Here is a 19,061-nt window from a genome sequence, read left to right as displayed (position 1 = left end):
TGATTCAGTGTTTTGATGTAGTTGCCTTCTGTCACTATACAAAGTTCTTATAATGTTATTGACTATAGTCCCTATGTTGTACATGACATCCCCAAGACATGTGTTTTATAAGTGGAAGTTTGAACCTTTTCATCCCCTTTACCTATGTCACCTATTCCTGCACATCCCTCCCCTCCAGCAACCACCAGATTGTTTTCTGTATCTATGAGTGTTTCTGTTTTGTTTGTTTTGTTTTTTTAGATTCCACATATAAGTGAAATCACAGAACATTTGTCTTTCTCTGACTTATTTCTTAGTGTAATACCCTCTAGATCCATCCATGTTGTCACAAATGGCAAGATTTCATTCTTTTTTAGGGCTGAGTAATATTTTATGTATGTATACCATTACTTCTTTATCCACACATTTATCCAGGGACACTCAGCTTGCTTACACGTCTTGGCTATTGTAAATAATGCTGCAGTGAACACAGGGATGCATGTATCTTTTTGAATTAGTGTATTTGTTTTCTTCAGCAGATGAATAACCCAGAAGTGGAATTGCTGGCTCCTAGGACAGTTTTATTTTTATCTTTGAGGAACCTCCATACTGTTTTCCATAGTGGCCGCATCAATTTATGTTCCTCCCAACAGTTTACCAGGGCTTCCTTTTCTCCACATTCTTGCCAACACGTGTTATTTCTTGTCATTTTGATCCGAGCCATTCTGACAGGTGTGAGGTGCTATCTCATTGTGGTTTTGATTTGTATTTCCCTGACGATGAGTGATGTCGAGCATCTTTACATGTGTCCGTCGGCCATCTGTGTCGTCTTTGGAAAAATGTCTCCTCGGGTCCTCTGCCCATTTGTTAATCAGGTTGTTTGGTTTTTGTTATTCAGTTGTATGGGTCTTTATATATTTTGGATATCAACCTTTTATCGGATGTATCATTTGCAAGTATCCTCTTCCATTTAATAGGTTGCCTTTTTATTTTGTGGATGGTTTCCTTCACTGTCCAAAAGCTTTTGAGTTTGATGTCATCCTATTTGTTTATTTTTGCTTTTGTTGTCCTCACCTGAGGAGACATAGCCAAAAAAAATATTGCTAAGGCTGCTGTCCAAGAGCTTGCTGCTTATGTTTTCTTCTAGAAGTTTTATGGTTTCAAGCCTCACGTTTAAGTCTCTAATTCATTTTGACTTTATTTTTGTATATGGTGTAAGAAAGTGGTCTGGTTTCATTCTTTTTGCATGTGGCTGCCCAGATTTCCCAACACCATTTATTGAAGAGACTGTCTTTTCCCCCTTGTATATTCTTGCCTCCTTTGTTGAAGAATAATTGGTCATGCAAGGATGAGTTTATTTGTGGATTCTCTTCTAGTCCATTGATCTATATGCCTGGTTTTGTGCCAGTACCGTACTGTTTTGGTTACAATAGCTTTGTGGTATAGTTTGAAATACAGGAGCATGATCCTTCCCGCTTTGTTCTTTCTCAAGATTGCTTTGACTATTTGGGGTCTTTTGTGGTTTCCTGAAAATTTTAGGATACTTTATTCTAGTTCTGTGAAATATAACATAGGTATTTTGATAGGAATTGCATTGAATCTGTAGATTGCTTTGGGTAATATGGGCATTTTAACAATACTTCTTCCAAGGTATGAGCGTGGTATCTCTTTCCTTTTTTTGTGTGTCATCTTCAGTTTTTCTCATCAATGTCTTATAGTTTTCAGAGTACTGATTTCTTACCCCCTTGGTTAAATTTATTCCTAGGCATTTTATTCTTTTTGGTGCAGTTGTAAATGGTATTGTTTTCTTATTTCTTTTTCTGAATTGTTCTTTATTAGTATATAGAAACACAGTAGATTTCTGTATGTTAATTTTGTATCCTGTGACTTAACTGAATCCGTTTAATAGTTGTAATAGTTTTTTGGTGGCATCTTTAGGACTATCTACATATGTTATATCATCTGCAAACTGTGGCAGTTTTACTTCTTCCTTTCAAATGTGGACGCCTTTTATTTCTTTTTCTTGCCTAATTGCTGTGGCTAGGACTTCTAAGTGCTATGTTGAATAAGATTGATGAGAATGGGCATCCTTCCTGATCTTAGAGAAAATGCTTTCAGCTTTTCACCATTGAGTTTGATATTAGCTGTGGGTTTGTCCTATATGGCCTTTATTATGTTGAGGTACATTCCCACTATACCCACTTTGTTGAGAGTTTTTATCATAAGTAGATGTTGAATTTTGTCAAAGGCTCTTTCTGCGTCCATTGAGATGATCATATGATTTCTAGCTTCATTTTTATGTTAATTTGGTGTATCATGTTGTATGATTTGTGGGTGTTGAACCATCCTTGTGTTCCTGGAATGAATCCTACTTAGTCATGGTGTGTGATCCTTTTTTTTAAAGTTAGTTAGTTAGTTTGTTTGTTTGTTTGTTTGTTTATTTGTTTGTTTATTTATTTATTTATTTATTTATTTATTTTGAAAGAGAGAGAGAGCATGAATGGGAGAAGGGCAGAGAGAGAGGGAGAGGAATTCCAAGCAGAGTCCATGTTGTCAGCGCAGAGCCTGATGCAGGCCTTGATCCCTTGTACTGTGAGATCATGACCTGAACCAAAAATCAAGAGTCAGACACTTAACTGACTGAGCCACTCAAGCACCTCAACTGACTGAGCCACTCAAGCACCTCGATGGTGTACAATTTTTTAAATGTATTGTTGAATTTGGTTTGCTAATATTTTTGCATATTTTTTGCACCTTTGTTCATCAGTGATATTGGGCTGTAATTTTCTTTTTTTTTGTAGTCTCTATCTGGTTTTGACTTTATAAAATGAGTCTGGAAGTATTCCTTTCTCTTCAATTATTTGGAATAATATCAAGATTGGTATTAACTCTTCTTTAAATGTTTGATAGAATTCACCTGTAAAGCCATTTGGATCTGGACTTTTGTGTTTTGGGGAGTTTTTAAATTACTGATTTAATTTCATTACTAGTAATCAGTATATTCAGATTTTCTATTAATTATTCAGTCTTAAAAGATTGTATATTTCTAGAAATTTATCCATTTTTTCTCGGTTGTCTAATTTGTTGGTGTGCAACGTACAGTGTTATCTTTCATATTTCTGTGGTATCAGTTGCAATTTCTCCGTTTTCATTTCTGATTTAATTTAGTCCTTTTTTTTTTTTTCCTGGATGAGTCTGGCTAAAGGTTTGTCAATTTTGTTTCTTATCAAAGAACCAGCTCTTGGTTTCATTGGTCTGTTCTATTGTTTTTCAGTCTATTTCATTTATTTCTCCTCTGATCTTTATTTCCTTCCTTCTACTAACTTTGGGCTTTGTTCTTTTTCTAGTTCCTTTAAAGTTAGGTCATTTGAGACTTCTCATTTCCTGAAGGAGGCCTGTATCACTAGCGAACTTCCCTCTTAGGATGGCTTTTTCTGCAACCCAAAGATTTTGGACTGCCATGCTTCTGTTTTCATTTGCCTCCATGTATTTTTTTTTTTTTTTTTTACTTCCTCTTTGGTTTTTTCATTTACTCATTGGGTGTTCGGTAACATGTTGCTTAGTCTCTACGTGTTTGTGCCTTTTCCCATTTTCTACTTGTAATTAATTTCTAGTTTCATGCTGTTGTGGTCAGAAGAGATGTTGGATATTACTTCAGTTTTCTTAAATTTATTGAGACTTGTTTTGTAGCCTAATATGTGACCCATCCTAGAGAATGTTCCATGTGCACTTGAAAAGACTATGTATTTTGCGGTTTTTGAGATTTTATTTAAATTTTTTTAATGTTTACTTATTTTTGAGAGAGAGAGAGAGAGAGAGCATGAGTAGGGGAGTGGCAGAGTGAGAGGGAGACACAGAACTTGAAGCAGGCTCCAGGCTCTGCGCTGTCAGCACAGAGCCTGATGCAGGGCTTAAACGCATGGACTGTGAGATCATCTGATTCGAAGTCAGATGCTTAACCAACTGAGCCACCCAGGCGCCCTGAGATTTTATTTTATTTTGAGAGGGAGAAAGTGCATGTGAGCAGGGGCAGGGCAGAGGGAGAGGGAGAGAAAGACTCTTAAGCAGGCTTCAGGCCCATGCAGAGCCCGATATGGGGCTCTATCTCACGACCATGAGATCATGACCTGAACCAAAATCAAGAATCAGATGCTCAACAGACTGAGCCACCCAGACTGAGCAAGGTGTCACTTGCTGTTTTTGGATGGAGTGTTCTGTATATATCTGTTAAGTTCAGCTGGTCCAGTGCGTCATTTAAGGATGATGTTTCCTTATTGATGTTCTGTCTGTGTTGTCTATCCATTGATGTAGGTGGGGTGTTAAAGTCCCCGACTATTATTATGTTGTTGTCTGCTTCTCCATTTAGGCTTGTTAATATTGCCTTGTATATTTAGGTGCTTTCATGTTGGGTGCAGAAATATTTACAAATGTTATATTCTCTTGTTGGATTGACTCTGTTTTAAAATCTATTGTGTCTGATGGAAGTATTGCTACCTTAGCTTTTTTTATCTTTCCATTTGCATGGAATATTCTTTTCACTTTTAGCCTGTGTCCCCACACTTCTGAAATGAGTCTCTCATGGGCAGCAGATAGATGCATCTTGTTTCTGTGTTGGTTTGTATCCGTTCATCCATGTCTTTTCATTGGAGAATTCAGTCCATTTATATTTAAAGTAATTATCGATAGGTACATACTTATTGCCATTTCATTATTTTCTGGCTATTTTTGTAGTTTTTCTCTGTTCCTTACTTCTTTTGCTCTCTTCCCTTGTGGTCTGACAGCTTTCTTTAGTGGTGTGCTTAGATTTTTTTCTTTTGTGTATTTTATATAAGTTTTTTCTTTGTGGTAACTGCAAGGTTCACATATAACATCTTAGGTTTATAACAGTTTCTTTAAAAAATTTTTTTTGATGTTTATTTTGGAAAGAGAGAGAGAGACAGAGCATGGGCAGGGGAGGGGAGGGGCAGAGGGAGAGGGAGGCACAGAATCCGAAGCAGGCTCCAAGCTCTGAGCTGTCAGCACAGAGCCCGACCCGGGGTTCAAACTCACGAACAGCGAGATCATGACCTGAACTGAAATCGCACACTTAACCAACTGAGCCACCCAGTCACCCCTATAACAACAGTCTCTTTTAAGTTGATATTAAGTCAATTTTGAGCACATTCCAGAGCTTTATATTTTTACTCTCCCCATTTTATATTTTTGATGACACACTTTACATCTGTTTGTTTTATGTATCTCTTAGCTAATTATCGTATTTTAATTAATTTTACTACTTTTGTCTTACTCTTCATACTTGCTTTCTAAGTGTTTGACCCACTACCTTTATTTTATAATGTTTACCACTAGTTTAAACACACACACACACACACACACACACACACACACACACCACTTCTTTTTATAAGAATGGGACATCAGAGTTATTTTCCAGGGCGTTCCCTAACCCTTTACCCTGTAGGAGTTTTCAGCCCACCAGGGAGGGGAGGACTGTAGGCCGGGGCAACCGTCCACCTTCCCACACCCTGCCCAGAGGAGCAGGAAGCCAGCAGGACCTCTCACTCCAGGCCCAGGCCCTGCACACTGCCATGTGCCGACAACTGTTTTCCAAAGGGCTTTCCAGGCCTGACCTGCCTCTCTACTGCCTGCAGCCCTGTTTGTCTTCTGTACCAAGAGCCGCCGTGCAGAGCGCTACTGGCAGAAGACTCTGCTGCAGATGGAGGAGATGGAATCTCAGATCCGAGAGGAAATCCGAAAAGGTAGTGGGTGGGGAGCATGCGGGACTGTGGACCTTGGCTTTCCCATCTGGGGAATGGGTTCAGGATCTACTCACAGCTCCCTGCCTATCCACCAGGGTTTGCCGAGCTGCAGACAGACATGACTGATCTGACCAAGGAGCTGAACCGCAGCCAGGGCATCCCTTTCCTGGAGTATAAGCACTTTGTGACCCGCACCTTCTTCCCTAAGGTCAGCCGGCACCCTTGCCAGTCACCTCAGGGGTTCCTTGATCTCTTTCTGAGCCATGCCAACCTAGAGGGCACTTTTAAGCAGATGGGAAAACTTGGTGCTACGTGGACCCCTTGAGCAATGCGTAACCTGCATGCACATTTATGGCAGCCCTGGCTATCTGCCCTCGCCTGCCAAGGGGGAGGGGTCCCAGTTTCTCCTCTCACTCTTCTTCTCTATTCATTTGATGTTTAACTGTCCGTATGGAAGCCGGCTCTTAGCCCCGCTCTCCTGGCGGGTAGGGCCTGCCTCTCCCTTCACTAAGGGGGCTCTCCTAGCCCCCAGTGCCCGCCCCCCCCAGCCTCTCTCAGCCCTGGTGGGCCCCTTCCCAGTCAGGCTTTTGGTCTCCACGTCCCCTCCTCCTGCCCACGGGACTCTACCCCAAGCCTCCCACCCACCCCTCTTTGCGTTCCAGGGGCTGCTGCCCTGTCCCCCCCTTCCCGGGCCCAGCAAGAGCATATGTGCTGGTGTCCACTACCCTGCTTCTTGCCCTTCTGCACTGTTTACCCTGTGGCAGCCCAAACAAGGCCACGCTGTAGTTCCCGCTGGCCTCTCTGCGCTTTCTCCCGTTCCCCACTGAGCTGCTTTTGCTTCCTCTTAAGCCTTGTGCATTGCCACACCTTGTGTCGTGAGGTTCCACCCTTTCCTTTCCCCCATGAAGCCTCTTGGGTCTCTGGACCCTTAAGGCCCTGCGCATGGCCTACTGCCTCTTCTTCCTTGACAAGGCATCCCTTTGCATTTGCTGAGCGGCCCTTGTGTGCTGGTGAGGGGAGACGCAGCCCTGCTGAGATGCTGGGGGGTGGTCTGCCCCTACAGTGTTCCTCTCTCTATGAAGAACGTTATGTGCTGCCCTCCCAGACCCTCAACTCCCAGGGCAGTGCCCCGGTGCAGGAGACCCACCCATTGCTGGGAGAATGGAAGGTGAGTACCCCATGCAGGTGCATGACTTAGAGCCAACCCACCCCTCTTTGGGCCCCGCTTTCCTGTTCATCTGATCCACGGGTCCGAATCACCAGGAGTTGGGAGGAAGGAGTCAGTTATTGCAAGATAATGAGCCCTTCATCCCAGGAGGCATTCAAGTGTCCATTCAGGGTGTGGTAAGTGCTGACCCTAAGCCAGGTAGTGAGGAGAGAGGATTGGGCCCTTCTGGATATCCCACTCCATCTGCTGCTTAGAGAATGGAAAATGAGAGGTTCTCACGTAGAAGGAATCTGGGTTACCTCCAGGCACCTTTGACCTTCTGTGAGCCCCATTTTTCAGCTCAATTGAGCCGTTATTCCCAGTCATGGGGAGTTAAGAGACCTCTACCATGAAAAGGTGGTGAGCTCCCCATCCCAGGAGGCATTCAAGGAGACATTCAGGGCATTATAAGTGCTGACTCCTAGGCCTGGTAGAGGCACCAAACCCCTGTGGACTCCCCAGCACCAATTGCTTCCGCAGATCCCGGAAAGCTGCCGGCCCAACATGGAAGAGGGGATCAGCCTGTTCTCCTCATTGCTCAACAATAAGCACTTCCTCATTGTTTTCGTGCATGCGCTGGAGCAACAGAAAGACTTTGCAGTGCGTGACAGGTCAGGCTGCAAGGCTCTGGGAGAGGGACAGGGGCCTGTCAGAGGCCACACAGCCCGTCCTGGGTTGGGTGGGGCAGTTTGCAAATCACCTTGCCCGCTAGGCAATGGGCATCTACCCAGCACCAGGCCCTTTCCTGACTTTTCTGGGCCTGGATGCCCAAGGTCTAGGCTCGTGGGCACAGCGGTTACTGTGGATGCTAGAGAAAGTGGCCCTTTCTCCAGGTGGGTTTGAGCTGTGCCCACCCATCTGCCAGGCACCACCCACACAGGCATACTTGGGCTCGCCAGGCCCACGAGGCAACACCGGCACCCCCTCCTCCCACTCCTCAGATCCCAGGGCCTCTGGCTGCAGCCAGTGCTGATGCCCCACACCCACCCGCAGGTGCAGCCTGGCCTCCCTGCTGACCATCGCGCTCCACGGCAAGCTCGAGTACTACACGGGCATCATGAAGGAGCTGCTGGTGGACCTCATCGATGCCTCGGCTGCCAAGAACCCTAAGCTCATGTTGCGGCGCACAGAGTCTGTGGTTGAGAAGATGCTCACCAACTGGATGTCCATCTGCATGTACAGCTGTCTGCGGGTGAGGGGGGCGGAGCTGCACCACCAGGGCAGCGGGGACCACCACCTCCCAAGCCCATGTCACGTCAACTCTGTCATCTTTGTGCAGATGAGGAAAGAGGGGCTCAGGGAGCAAGGAGAATCCTAGAGGGTCCATTATACAGACAGGGGAACTGAGGCTCAGGGAAGCCTGGCCTGGCTTCCTGTAGGGGCTCGGAGCAAGCTCAGGGCAGAACAGAGACTGTCACCGGGCTTTGTTCTGGAAGATTGCTGTCTTGGTCATCAAACCCTCCCTTGCGTGCCTTTGGGCCACAGCTCTGAGTTCACATGATAAATCAGGCCCAGTCCCAGCCCTTAAGATTCCCCCAGGCTTAGAGCGGACAGGTGTGGAAATGGCAATTAAAATACAGAGCGATAAATGCCACACAGTGGCACTCCACTACCGATGCCTTGGACCCGGTTAGAGGGCTCAAGGTGGCTTCCTGGAAGAGGCAACCCTAAGCTCGGGTCTGAGGGCTTAGCGGGATGGTTGGGGTATGAGGCCCAGCCTGGCCCAAGACTCTCTCTACTCACCAGCTTGTGATTTGACACCACATTCTGTGTTCTAGTTCTCCCTAAACGCACCCTGGGTGGCTTAGCAGAGTCACGGGCCTGGGAGCCAGCTGATCTGGGGGCTCGAGTCTAGCTCTGCTACCTCCCCACTGGGTGACCCTGGGAAGGTTGATTGTCCTCTCTGAGCCTCAGCAGCGAGGGGGATATCCCATGCCTGGAAGAGTTGCTGGGATGACCAAATGAATGTGCCTGCCCCCAGACAGTGGTTTTCCACCTTAGAATCCATGGAGACACAGGGGGCGGGAGGGGGTGTAGTGGACAGGAAGCAGGGAGATGTGGGGAGAATGACACCAGGATCCAAAAGGAGGATGTTACACAGTGTGGAGGTGTTAGCGGAAGGGGTAGTGAAGGCATTCAAGGTGGGGGCCACAGCATGGCCAAAGGCTTGGGACCTGGAACATGGAGGGTGGGCAGGGAGGCAGTGCGGGCTGGGCTGGGCTGGGCAGGCTGGGCCTCTGACAGCCCTGTGCACACCCCAGGAAACAGTTGGGGAGCCATTCTTCCTGCTCCTGTGCGCCATCAAGCAGCAGATCAACAAGGGCTCCATTGATGCCATCACAGGCAAGGCCCGCTACACACTCAACGAGGAGTGGCTGCTGCGGGAGAACATTGAGGCCAAGCCCCGGGTGAGTTGGGCGGGACCAGGGCAGCTAGCTGGGCAGCAAGGTGGGAACCATCTCCCAGGCTGACTGGGAGGGGAACCCCCATGCCCGGAGCATCCTGACCTTAATCGTGACCCAGCCGCCCTGGGCAGGCTGTTGCCTTGCCTGGGCCCTGGGTAGCGATGGAAGGGACTTGCTGACTGTCTTCTCTTGTCTCATGCAGAACCTGAACGTGTCCTTCCAGGGCTGTGGCATGGACTCGCTGAGTGTGCGGGCCATGGACACAGACACGCTGACACAGGTCAAAGAGAAGATTCTGGAAGCCTTCTGCAAGAATGTGCCCTACTCTCAGTGGCCACGCGCGGAGGACGTTGACCTCGGTGGGCAGGGGCCGGGTGGCGGGCCTTAGCCTTTGGGCTGCTCCAGCGGGAGCTGTCCCTTGCCTTGGTTGTATACTCCTTTCAGTTAGTGAATGTACGTTGACTGAGGCACCGGGGACATGGAGATGGATGATCAGACAAGATGCCCATCACCAGGGAGCTCCTATTCTGGCAGGGAGACGGGTACTGCAGTGTGAGCAAGCTGCAAACAACAGCAAAAAGTATTCAGGAAAGGCTTCCTCAAGGAGGGGGAGTTGGAGTGGGTTTTGAAGGATGCATAGGAGTTCTAGTTAGACCAAAAAGCTGAGAACATTCGTTCTGTGACCACAGGCTTTTCATAGCACCTGGTCTGTCCAGGCCCTGTTGCAAGCACCAGGTTCTGATGATAAATAGGTGCTAGGTGCAGTGACTGTTCACAGCAGGTTGCTCGCCAGGGCTGGTAGGCCGGGGCCAGGATAGGGTAGGTGATGAGGTTGGGCAGGCACTCAGTCACCCAGATCCTGGAAGGGCAGAGTCTGTACCTAAGGACAGTGGGGTCATGGAAGGTATGTGATCCCTTTCACACGCGGTACCTTTTATTTCATTGGCGTTAATAAAGTAACAATGTCAAAAATGAGGACATTTCTAAACCTGCTCTGTGCCCACCATACTCTCTCCTCCCCATTCTACAGATGGAAAAATAGAGGCTCAGAGAGAGGCATGGCTTGCCCTGGGTTCCACAGAGAGAGCAAGAGACCTCTCCCTGGGGGGCCCAGGCTGGTGCTGCGCCCTCCAGCCAGCTCCCCGCCCCTGACACCCTGCTCCCTGCCCCCAGAGTGGTTCGCCTCGAGCACACAGAGCTATATCCTCCGGGACCTGGATGACACGTCTGTGGTGGAAGATGGCCGCAAGAAGCTCAACACACTGGCCCACTACAAGGTGAGGGCCCCGGCCCCACCCATCCCCCACTTCCACCCTCCCTAACTTCTGACCTCTGACCTCGGCCTCTCCCCTCCTGTCAGATCCCCGAAGGTGCCTCCCTGGCCATGAGCCTCACAGACAAGAAGGACAACACACTGGGCCGAGGTAGCACCGGTGGACATGGGGAGGGTGTCTAGGCCAGGCCTGGGCTCTTTCTGAGCAGTCATCATAGGGAACCTGAGGCTTTAAGAGGCAGGACTGGGCCGGACTATTGTCTCCTTGGTTGAGGCAAGGGCCAGGCCAGCCCCTCTGCCCCAGTACTGCTTGGGCAGGGCCTGTGGCCAGGCCTCCTCAGGCTAGTATCCTGCGGGCAGCCAGAGAGAGGCCCCAAAAGGGCGGGATGTGGTTTCAAGAGGTCTGGGCAGCTGCCAGGCTGGAGGGGGAGCTGGTCTGTCCATCTGGGCTTCAGGCTGTGTCCCTGCCTCAATTCCACCCCCATCCACACCCTCAGGCTCCCCAGGCCCAGCTGCCCAGCTGCCAGGCATGGGGTCCTCGGCTCCCGGCATCTCAGGGTCCCCTCCTGAGGTCAGGAGCAGGACCTTGGGCCTGTCCCCACAACTTAGGAGGTCTGGGTTGGGCAGTGGAGGGGGTGAGGGCAGCCAGCCTTTTCCCCTCTGAGGGTCTTTCCCCTGTCCATCTGTTGACTCTCTCTCTGTCCGTTTCTCCTTTCTCATGTGTCTATTTCTCACTGCCTCTATCTCATTCTCGGTGTCTCTCTGGATCTCTCTCTCTCTCTCTCTGCCTCTCTCCATCTTAATGTCTCCATTTCTGTTTGTCTCCCCTCCTCTCTCTTGTTTATTTATTGTGTTTTCCATCTCACAGTGAAAGACTTGGACACGGAGAAGTATTTCCATCTGGTAAGTGCCCGGCCTCTGGCCCTGGGGGCGCCCGCCCTCACCGGGTGTGGACTTGGCTTCCTGCCACCCTAGGCCTCTGGGGAAAACATTCCCAGCCCTGGGAAAGGCTGGGGACTAGGGAGCAGAGGGTAGGTCCCAGAATCACCCTCATCCCTTGGGCACCACAAAGCGCATGTGGAGCCAGATACCTGTGGGTTGTGGGATTAGACCGCCCACAGGATGGCCAAGGGTGGTACCAGGTGCTGGACTGGCCCCCTTCCCGGCCTCCTAGGTGTTGCCCACGGACGAGCTGGCAGAGCCCAAGAAGTCCCACCGGCAGAGCCACCGCAAGAAGGTGCTACCAGAGATCTACCTGACTCGCCTGCTGTCCACCAAGGTGGGCCTCACCTCTCCTCCCTGTCAACGGGCCAGCTATGTGCACATGCCTGGGTATGGTGGGGGGGTAGAGTTCTGTGGGGGCAGAAGGGCTCCCTGCATGAGAGGCTGAGGGCTTTGTGCTGCTCCTGGGGAGTGATTTGCTCACAGCCATGAAAGGTGCCTAACAGACAACTTCTGTATTAGCCAAAGTAACAGGGCAGCAGAGGCCCAGAGGGGTCAGTACTGCCCCCAAGGTCACATAGCTCAGGTGGCCTTACCCATTCCCCGCTTTGTGCTCCAGTATTTGGATTAGTCCTTTCAGTACCCCTGGGAGGAGAATTTCACTAACCTATTTCACAGAGAAGAAAACCAAGGTCCAGAGAAGTTAGGTGACCAGCCTGATAGTATTATGGCTTTCCCATTCACCATCCCAAGCACTCCGAGCTCCCTGAAGCTAGGAGAGGTGCACACTCCCCTCCCCACATGACCCTGGGCTGATCGTAGCCACCCCACTCCTCTGCAGGGCACACTGCAGAAGTTTCTGGATGACCTGTTCAAGGCCATCCTGAGCATCCGTGAAGACAAGCCACCACTGGCCGTCAAGTACTTCTTTGACTTCCTGGAGGAGCAGGCTGAGAAGAGGGGGATCTCAGATCCTGACACTCTGCACATATGGAAGACCAACAGGTTGGTGGGCCAATGGTGTGTGGGCGGCGGGCAGGGAGGGATGTGCGGCTTCATTGTTTCAACGTGGGCAGCAATAGTGCAGCAGTTCAGACCCTGGTCTCTCAGTCCACCTGCCTGGATTCAGTTCCTCTTTTGCTGCTTCCTAGCTGTGTGACTTTGGATAAGTGACTTCACCTCTCTGTGCTTTAGTATTCCCAGCTGTAAAATCAGGGCAATAAAAGTGATCCACCTTAATTGTAAGAATTAACTAAAAGCAAGCATTGTATAAGTTTTGTCCTTACCATCATTTCTCTCTTCCACCCCTCTTGGGCGGGTACCCTCAGCTCCATTTGACAGATGAGAAGCACAAGGCTCACAGAGCAGTGCCCACCCAAGATCACACAGCCCTTGCAGTGGCAGAACCGGGCTCAAACCCACGAGATCTGACTCCTATACCCAGTTCATAGCCTTCCTTTAAGGCTTTCCAGGTCACAGAACCCCACAGCTTGTTGAAAACTTCAGCCTGAACCTCAGTAAAAATGACGCCTAGAAGTTACTGTGCAGCTGCAGGGGCTTCTCAGACCTCTGGGGGAGGGTCCTCCACTCCAAGCTGCTGAGTCAGTGGGTGGCCCTGGGCTGGGGGCACTACCAACCCTCTCTGGCCTCCTGAGACCAAGGCCAAAGATCCAGGCCCTGCCCTCCCTCAGCCCTTTCTGGCTGCTCAGTGGCCCCAGCTAATGGTGGACTTCCTGCTGCCGTGCAAGGGCTGGGAGGAGGAGCCATGTGCTGCCAGGCAGGGCAGAGTTGGGGGGGGGGGTTCTTCTAATGAGAACCAGGACTTGGCTTGAGGCTCCCTTGTGAGAGCAGAAGGTTCTGTGGGGGGTTGGGAGCGGGTACGAAGGTAGCCTGGGCCTGCAGCCCCTGCCCCAGTGTCCTGCCCGCTGCATGCCAGAAACCCAGCTCTTGGCCCCTCAGCTGCTACAGCTGGCAGAGATGATCATCAACCCTATTTATGGATGAACAAACGGAGGTTCCATCTTGGGTCTAAGCCCCTCTGGCCTTGGGGGGGCAGGGGGTAAAGCCAGCCTGTCCTCTGGGCCTGGCTGCCTCCCTCCTTCGAACCCCTCAACGACCACTTCCTTTGCTGCCCCACCCCTCACCCCACCTCCATCACTCCCATCCCATAGCCTTCCTCTCCGGTTCTGGGTAAACATTCTGAAGAACCCCCAGTTTGTCTTCGACATTGACAAGACAGACCACATCGACGCCTGCCTCTCTGTCATCGCTCAGGCTTTCATTGATGCCTGCTCCATCTCCGACCTCCAGCTGGGCAAGGTCTGCTGCTCCTGGGGCGGGCAGCCCACTGTCAGAGTGGGAGGAGGGTGCCCAGGTGGGGTGCGTGGGCCTCAGATCTTCCTGGGAGAGGAACCCAAGGAGCTCATGGCTGGGGTGAAGGGGGTTGGTGGGGACATGGGATGAGCAGGGATGTTCCAACAGAGGCAGGTGCCCAGAAACTGGCCCCTGTGGTCAGAAACCCTGCACCTGCCTCAGGTGTGCCCAGCACCACCTTCCAACATTTAGGCCATAGGGCCAGGCCCAGGGAAGCCAGTATCAATGTGGGAAACCTGCTTGGTCAGGTACAGTATCATGAAGGAATCAGCCAGGCTCCAAGTAGCAGTCCTGATGGTCAAGAGCCTGTGAGTGGGCACTGAGTAAAAGAGTGGGCAGAGGGGAACAGGGGACCAAGACCTCTGAGATGCACATGGGAGGGATATCCCCAAGAGCTCTGCAGGGGGAGGATCCGGTTGGTTTTAGAGAGTGGAGAGGAGGGAGAACTGCATTCTAGGCAGAGGGAACTACCTGGCCAGGGGCAGGGAGGCGGGGGACAATGCTGGCTGCTGTGAACATTAACGAGATGGTATAATTAGACCAGGCACTACAGGATGGCGGGTGCACGGCCCTACCTTCAGCCCATGACTTTCAGAGGCCATGAGAGAGAGAGAATGCCATCACTTCTCACATACGGTCTCCGTAGGCAGGATGCCCGTGACAAAGAACTGGGAGCGTACTTGGCGCGTTTTGCTTTCAGGCGTTGGAAACATGCAGTGGGAAATATTCCACTGAGCCAGCAATTGGGCTTCCAACAATCTTAGCCACCAAGACCCATAACCCTAAGTGAGGATACAAACGAAACAGCCAGCGTGCGACAAAGAGTTGGCGCAGAGCCTGTGCACTTTTCCCCCTAAAGGGAGTGGTTCCCCCTTCAGTCCCATAGAAAATAGGGCAGGGGTTCCATGCCAAAGGGCAGCACCAGGAGGGGGCAAAGAGCCCCTGGTACAAAGTGATGGGGCCCTTTGTGTGGCCGACGGACGAGGGCTTGTCCAGAAACAGACAGATCTGGTCTCCGCCCGCCGCCTTATCTGCCTGCCGCCCCACTCCTCTCTGCCCAGGATTCTCCGACCAACAAGCTCCTCTATGCCAAGGAGATTCCTGAGTACCGGAAGATCGTGCAGCGCTATTACAAGCAGATCCACGACATGACGCCGCTCAGCGAGCAGGAGATGAACGCGCACCTGGCCGAGGAGTCGCGGGTGCGGCGGGCTCCCGAGGGGCCCTGTGGGCTCGGGACCTGACCCCCAAGGAGGGGCTGCGGGAAGCTGGGGGCTTGTGTGGAAGCGTTGGGGCTGGGCCAGGGCCTGTTTTGAAGGGTGGGTTAACCACCCCTCCCCACTCCCACCTGCTTCCTTACAGAAATACCAGAACGAGTTCAACACCAACGTGGCCATGGCTGAGATCTACAAATATGCCAAGAGGTATCGCACACAGGTGAGTACCCCTGCGGGCCTGGGGTCATGGTGCCCCCCCCCCCCCCCCCCGGCTTTCTGCCCTGCCCACCTGCACTCTGCTCAGGAAAACCCAAGGAAAGTTTCCTGCTCAAGTATTCACATCCCAGGACATTTGCGCTTTAGGTGTTGGTTGCCAGCAGTAGAAATCAGGCAGCGAGTAGATTGTTCCCCCACTGTGGTGGGAGCCTCTGGGGCCCAGGGCCTCGGGCTGTGACCCAGCTGCCCCCTGCTTCCCTGTCAGATCATGACTGCCTTGGAGGCGAACCCCACTGCCCGGAGGACCCAGCTGCAGCACAAGTTTGAGCAGGTGGTGGCTCTGATGGAGGACAACATCTATGAGTGCTACAGTGAGGCCTGAGCCTGTGGGAGACGGTGCTGGGGAGGGACACGCTGCCCTCGACTTCACTTTGATCCCCGTGCCTCTGACTGCGGCTGGGAAATGACTGAGCAGAGTCAGCTTCTGGGGAGGGGGGAATGGAAGGGCCCCTCTGAGCCTGGCAGAGGAACCCCCCAGCCCTGGCCCCTTGGGCACCTCTCTCTGGCCCCTCCCACCTGCCCCCAGACCTGATCTCTGGGCTGGGGACTTGAAAGCTGCAGCCAGTGCCTGGTAAGGCTCCTGCCGCTCACCCACCCCCAGCCCCTGCCCCCCGCCAGCACAGCCTGGCCAGAGCCTCCCCACCCCCAGCTCTGCCACCACCACCACTGCTGCTGAAGCCCTGCCCTACATGGCCCAGCGCCCTCAAGCAGAGCCCCCCGGCCCAGAGGCCGCAGCCGGAAACACTACCTCATCCAATGTGGCAGAGGGGAGGCCTCTTTGCACCAGCCCTGGATCGGTTTCTGCGTCGGCCGCCACAATGTTGTCTCCGTCTGCTGTCACCCAGAGAGGACTCTGGTGGCACACGGTTTCAAGCGGTGTCAGATTGTGGTTGCTTGAGCGGCTGCTGGTGGAGTGGGCAGTGCCCACGGCCCGTGGGCAGGCTCCGTGGGCTTTCCCACAAGCTGGGGCGGGCAGAGGACGAGGGGACAGGTGCTGAAGGGAGGGGAGGGGGCTAAGTTGCACCAAGGCTGTAGCTGGGCTACTTGATCTTGCTGGAAGTGTTTCTAAAGATAGCACCACTTTTTTTTTTTTTTAAGCTTTTATATATTAAAAAACTTCTCACGCGCCAACTGTGAATAGCTGCCGCTTGTGCAGAGGACCCGGGGAGGGGTCCCTAGGGGCTCCCAACATAACACTGGAAATGACTGTTCCAGAGAACAGGCAGACCTGGCAGAGACCCCCCCCCCCCCAAAGGCCTGAAAAAAAAATCACCCATTCTGTTCCTGTCAGAAGCAACCCTCCGTGGCTGACCCGGCTCCCCCTGCAGCAGACCCAGCCAGCACTGGGACTGGCTCCGAGCCCGTGGGGGCTGGGCTGGAGGGGGTGGCTGGGAAGCTCTGGAACCTTCTTTATAATAAAAGCCTGATGGGAAAACCTGCGTGGGCTCCAGCCTTTATCCTGAGATGGCCAAGGAGGGAAAGGTGAGCTTGTAGTAGAAAGGAGAGGGCAGCCAGGTTTAGAGCCCTGCCTCTGCCATCCTCGTTCACAAGCTTGGGCAGATACCTTCGTTCTGGGAAGGCAATGGCAGGATTCAGTGGGACAATGTCTGCTTGCTCTGGGCCTGACCCATAGCCGACCTTCCTGAGCTTGGTTGGAGGGCATCCATGGGACCTCCAGGAAGATGTCGTAGCTGCCATGTGGGTCCTGCTCCTACTTACCTTTAGAACAGGCCTGTGAGGAACAGAATATTATGCCCATTTCACAGATGTAGAAACTGACTCTCAATGCAGTGGAGGAATTCCGCCCCCCACCCCCGCAGGTCGTATAGCCAGGGAGCAGCAAAGTGGGGATACAAACCAGGTTGCACGGCCTCCCTATTCTTCTCATTTGTGCTTCCTCCAGGCGGTCTCCACAGTGGACCCCAAATGGGTGGGGAGGTCAAGGTGACTGTCCTAGGAAGACAGCTGATGTTTACACATGCCCCTTGAATATCTCATCAATCTTGAAAACCCCATTTTTTCACGTGAGGAAATACGCAGTTTCCCCGAGGCCGGTGTAACCCTGGACTGTTTCCAGTGGGGCAATCTGTTCCTCACAGCAGTTAACCTTCCTCAGGGTCAGCACTGCCACAGAACCCCCGGCCCACCCTGCTGGCTCGGGGACGAAGCTGGTGGGGGGGGGGGGTGTTCAACGCCACCCCCCGGGAAAAGGTTATTAGCAAACTGGCTCCCAATTAGAAGCTACTCAAGTTAATTATTTTTCCATCATAATGGGGAAAAAAACTAAGCATACATTTATCAAGAATAAGAACTAGGACAGAAAAATTCATACAATTGAAACAAAATCCCACAAATACCAGTTCTAGAATTAATGAGAACAGAGAAGTGAGAAAAGAAAAATAAACAATTTTTAGCTTTAAAAATAGCCTTTTCCTGTACTGGCTTCGGGGTGGGGACAGATTCTTTATCTTTTCAAATTTTCTATTCTGAGCACTGATTCCTTTTTATTAAGCAGATTTTCTAATTTAAGTTATTGACACATTTGATAGGGTTTTTTTTTTTTTTTTTTTGGTGTGATTTGTGAACACAGGTTTCCTGCAGAAATGTCAGGAAGTACAAAAAGCACTTAGAAAATAAAGCTATGCGAACCCACCCAAGGTCAATGTCTCAGAGAATGTCGGTCCAGATTGTGTGCCTGCCTGGGTCGGGGGCTGAATAAAATTCGGGACCAGGGTGTACACACCATTTTGTAACCTGCCTTTCCCCCATGCAACAATATGTCAGTAACATCTTTCCGTGTCATTAAATATTCTGCAGCCTGTTTTCACGCCTGATTAACATGCAATTCCTTCTTGAAGTTTCACAACACATTTGCTCATGGAGGAAAGCTCTGGTTTCTGGGGTCATTTCTCAACACGGAAGGTGGGCAACTTCTGTGAATTGTCCACAGTTCTTATCTGGGGCCCTGAAGACTTGCCTTGCAGCCTCAGGAGTGTCTTCGCTGTCCGAGGGTCATGGGAGGTGGAGACCTTCAGCGCAGTGTCCTCAAGCGGGGAGGAGACTCGTCCGTGTCTCACGGGTACTGGATGCTGCCCGGCCTCTGCCAGGCCAGGAAGGCTAACCCGCTCCTAGCTCGTGGAGTTGTGAGGCTTCGGAATGCCGCCCCAGAGCCTGGCCGGGTGCCTCCCACAACCCCCTGCCAAACCATGAAAGGAGCAGAGGCACAACCAGACCCTCTCCAAGGAAAGTGCTGGCCCAGCCCCCGCCATCTGCTCAAAGTACCCTCGGGGCCCTGCCGGCAGCCACACTACAGATACCCCAGGGAGGCTGTCAGCACAGCTAGAAAAAGCCTCGTGTGGGATTCGAGGAAGGAGGGTAGGGTTTTGAAAGAGCAGGGACAGGAAGGGAACTGCCTCATGCCCCATGCTGGCCTGCCTCAGTTTCCCTTTGACTCCCATCTGCCCTCTTTCCCAATTCCTGTCCAGTTTACCTCCCTCTCCCTTCTAACTCACCCATTCTTTCTCTGCCCTGCCTGTGCTCAGTGGTCACCACTTTGACCACCTCTCTGCAGCCTCCTGCCCGAACCAAGTCCTCACCCCAGGAAATTGTCACTGTCGAGTTACCAGGCTG

General features: G+C 51.3%; 1 protein-coding gene and 1 long non-coding RNA gene across 3 annotated transcripts in view; one reads left to right on the top strand and one right to left on the bottom strand.

Moving 5' to 3' along the window:
* PLXND1 (plexin D1) overlaps nt 1-16,870 on the top strand; it is a 60,020-nt gene extending 43,150 nt beyond the window's left edge. The window contains exons 21-36 of one of the 2 annotated variants that reach the window (XM_023250044.2): nt 5,631-5,738; nt 5,834-5,946; nt 6,844-6,906; nt 7,426-7,556; nt 7,939-8,137; nt 9,207-9,353; nt 9,553-9,709; nt 10,524-10,627; nt 10,711-10,774; nt 11,492-11,526; nt 11,798-11,902; nt 12,407-12,570; nt 13,737-13,884; nt 15,000-15,140; nt 15,301-15,375; nt 15,637-16,870. In XM_023250044.2, coding sequence (XP_023105812.1) covers nt 5,631-5,738; nt 5,834-5,946; nt 6,844-6,906; nt 7,426-7,556; nt 7,939-8,137; nt 9,207-9,353; nt 9,553-9,709; nt 10,524-10,627; nt 10,711-10,774; nt 11,492-11,526; nt 11,798-11,902; nt 12,407-12,570; nt 13,737-13,884; nt 15,000-15,140; nt 15,301-15,375; nt 15,637-15,753 — 1,871 coding nt within the window. In that variant the 3' untranslated portion in view covers nt 15,754-16,870. Of the gene's footprint in view, nt 1-5,630; nt 5,739-5,833; nt 5,947-6,801; nt 6,907-7,425; nt 7,557-7,938; nt 8,138-9,206; nt 9,354-9,552; nt 9,710-10,523; nt 10,628-10,710; nt 10,775-11,491; nt 11,527-11,797; nt 11,903-12,406; nt 12,571-13,736; nt 13,885-14,999; nt 15,141-15,300; nt 15,376-15,636 lie in introns of both variants that reach the window. The other variant, XM_011280229.4, reaches the window with a different exon arrangement.
* Nucleotides 16,482-18,393, bottom strand: LOC123383773. The gene is made up of 2 exons (XR_006593973.1): nt 17,290-18,393; nt 16,482-17,163 (listed from the first exon to the last, which is right to left on the bottom strand). It is a non-coding gene; the product is annotated as an uncharacterized LOC123383773 (long non-coding RNA).
* Nucleotides 18,394-19,061: the final 668 nt, after the last annotated feature.

This window comes from Felis catus, chromosome A2 (genome assembly GCF_018350175.1).
Source record: "Felis catus isolate Fca126 chromosome A2, F.catus_Fca126_mat1.0, whole genome shotgun sequence".
NCBI classification, from domain to species: domain Eukaryota; kingdom Metazoa; phylum Chordata; class Mammalia; order Carnivora; family Felidae; genus Felis; species Felis catus.
Note: the sequence above shows the minus strand (reverse complement) of the source record. Positions and strands in the feature narration are given on the sequence as shown.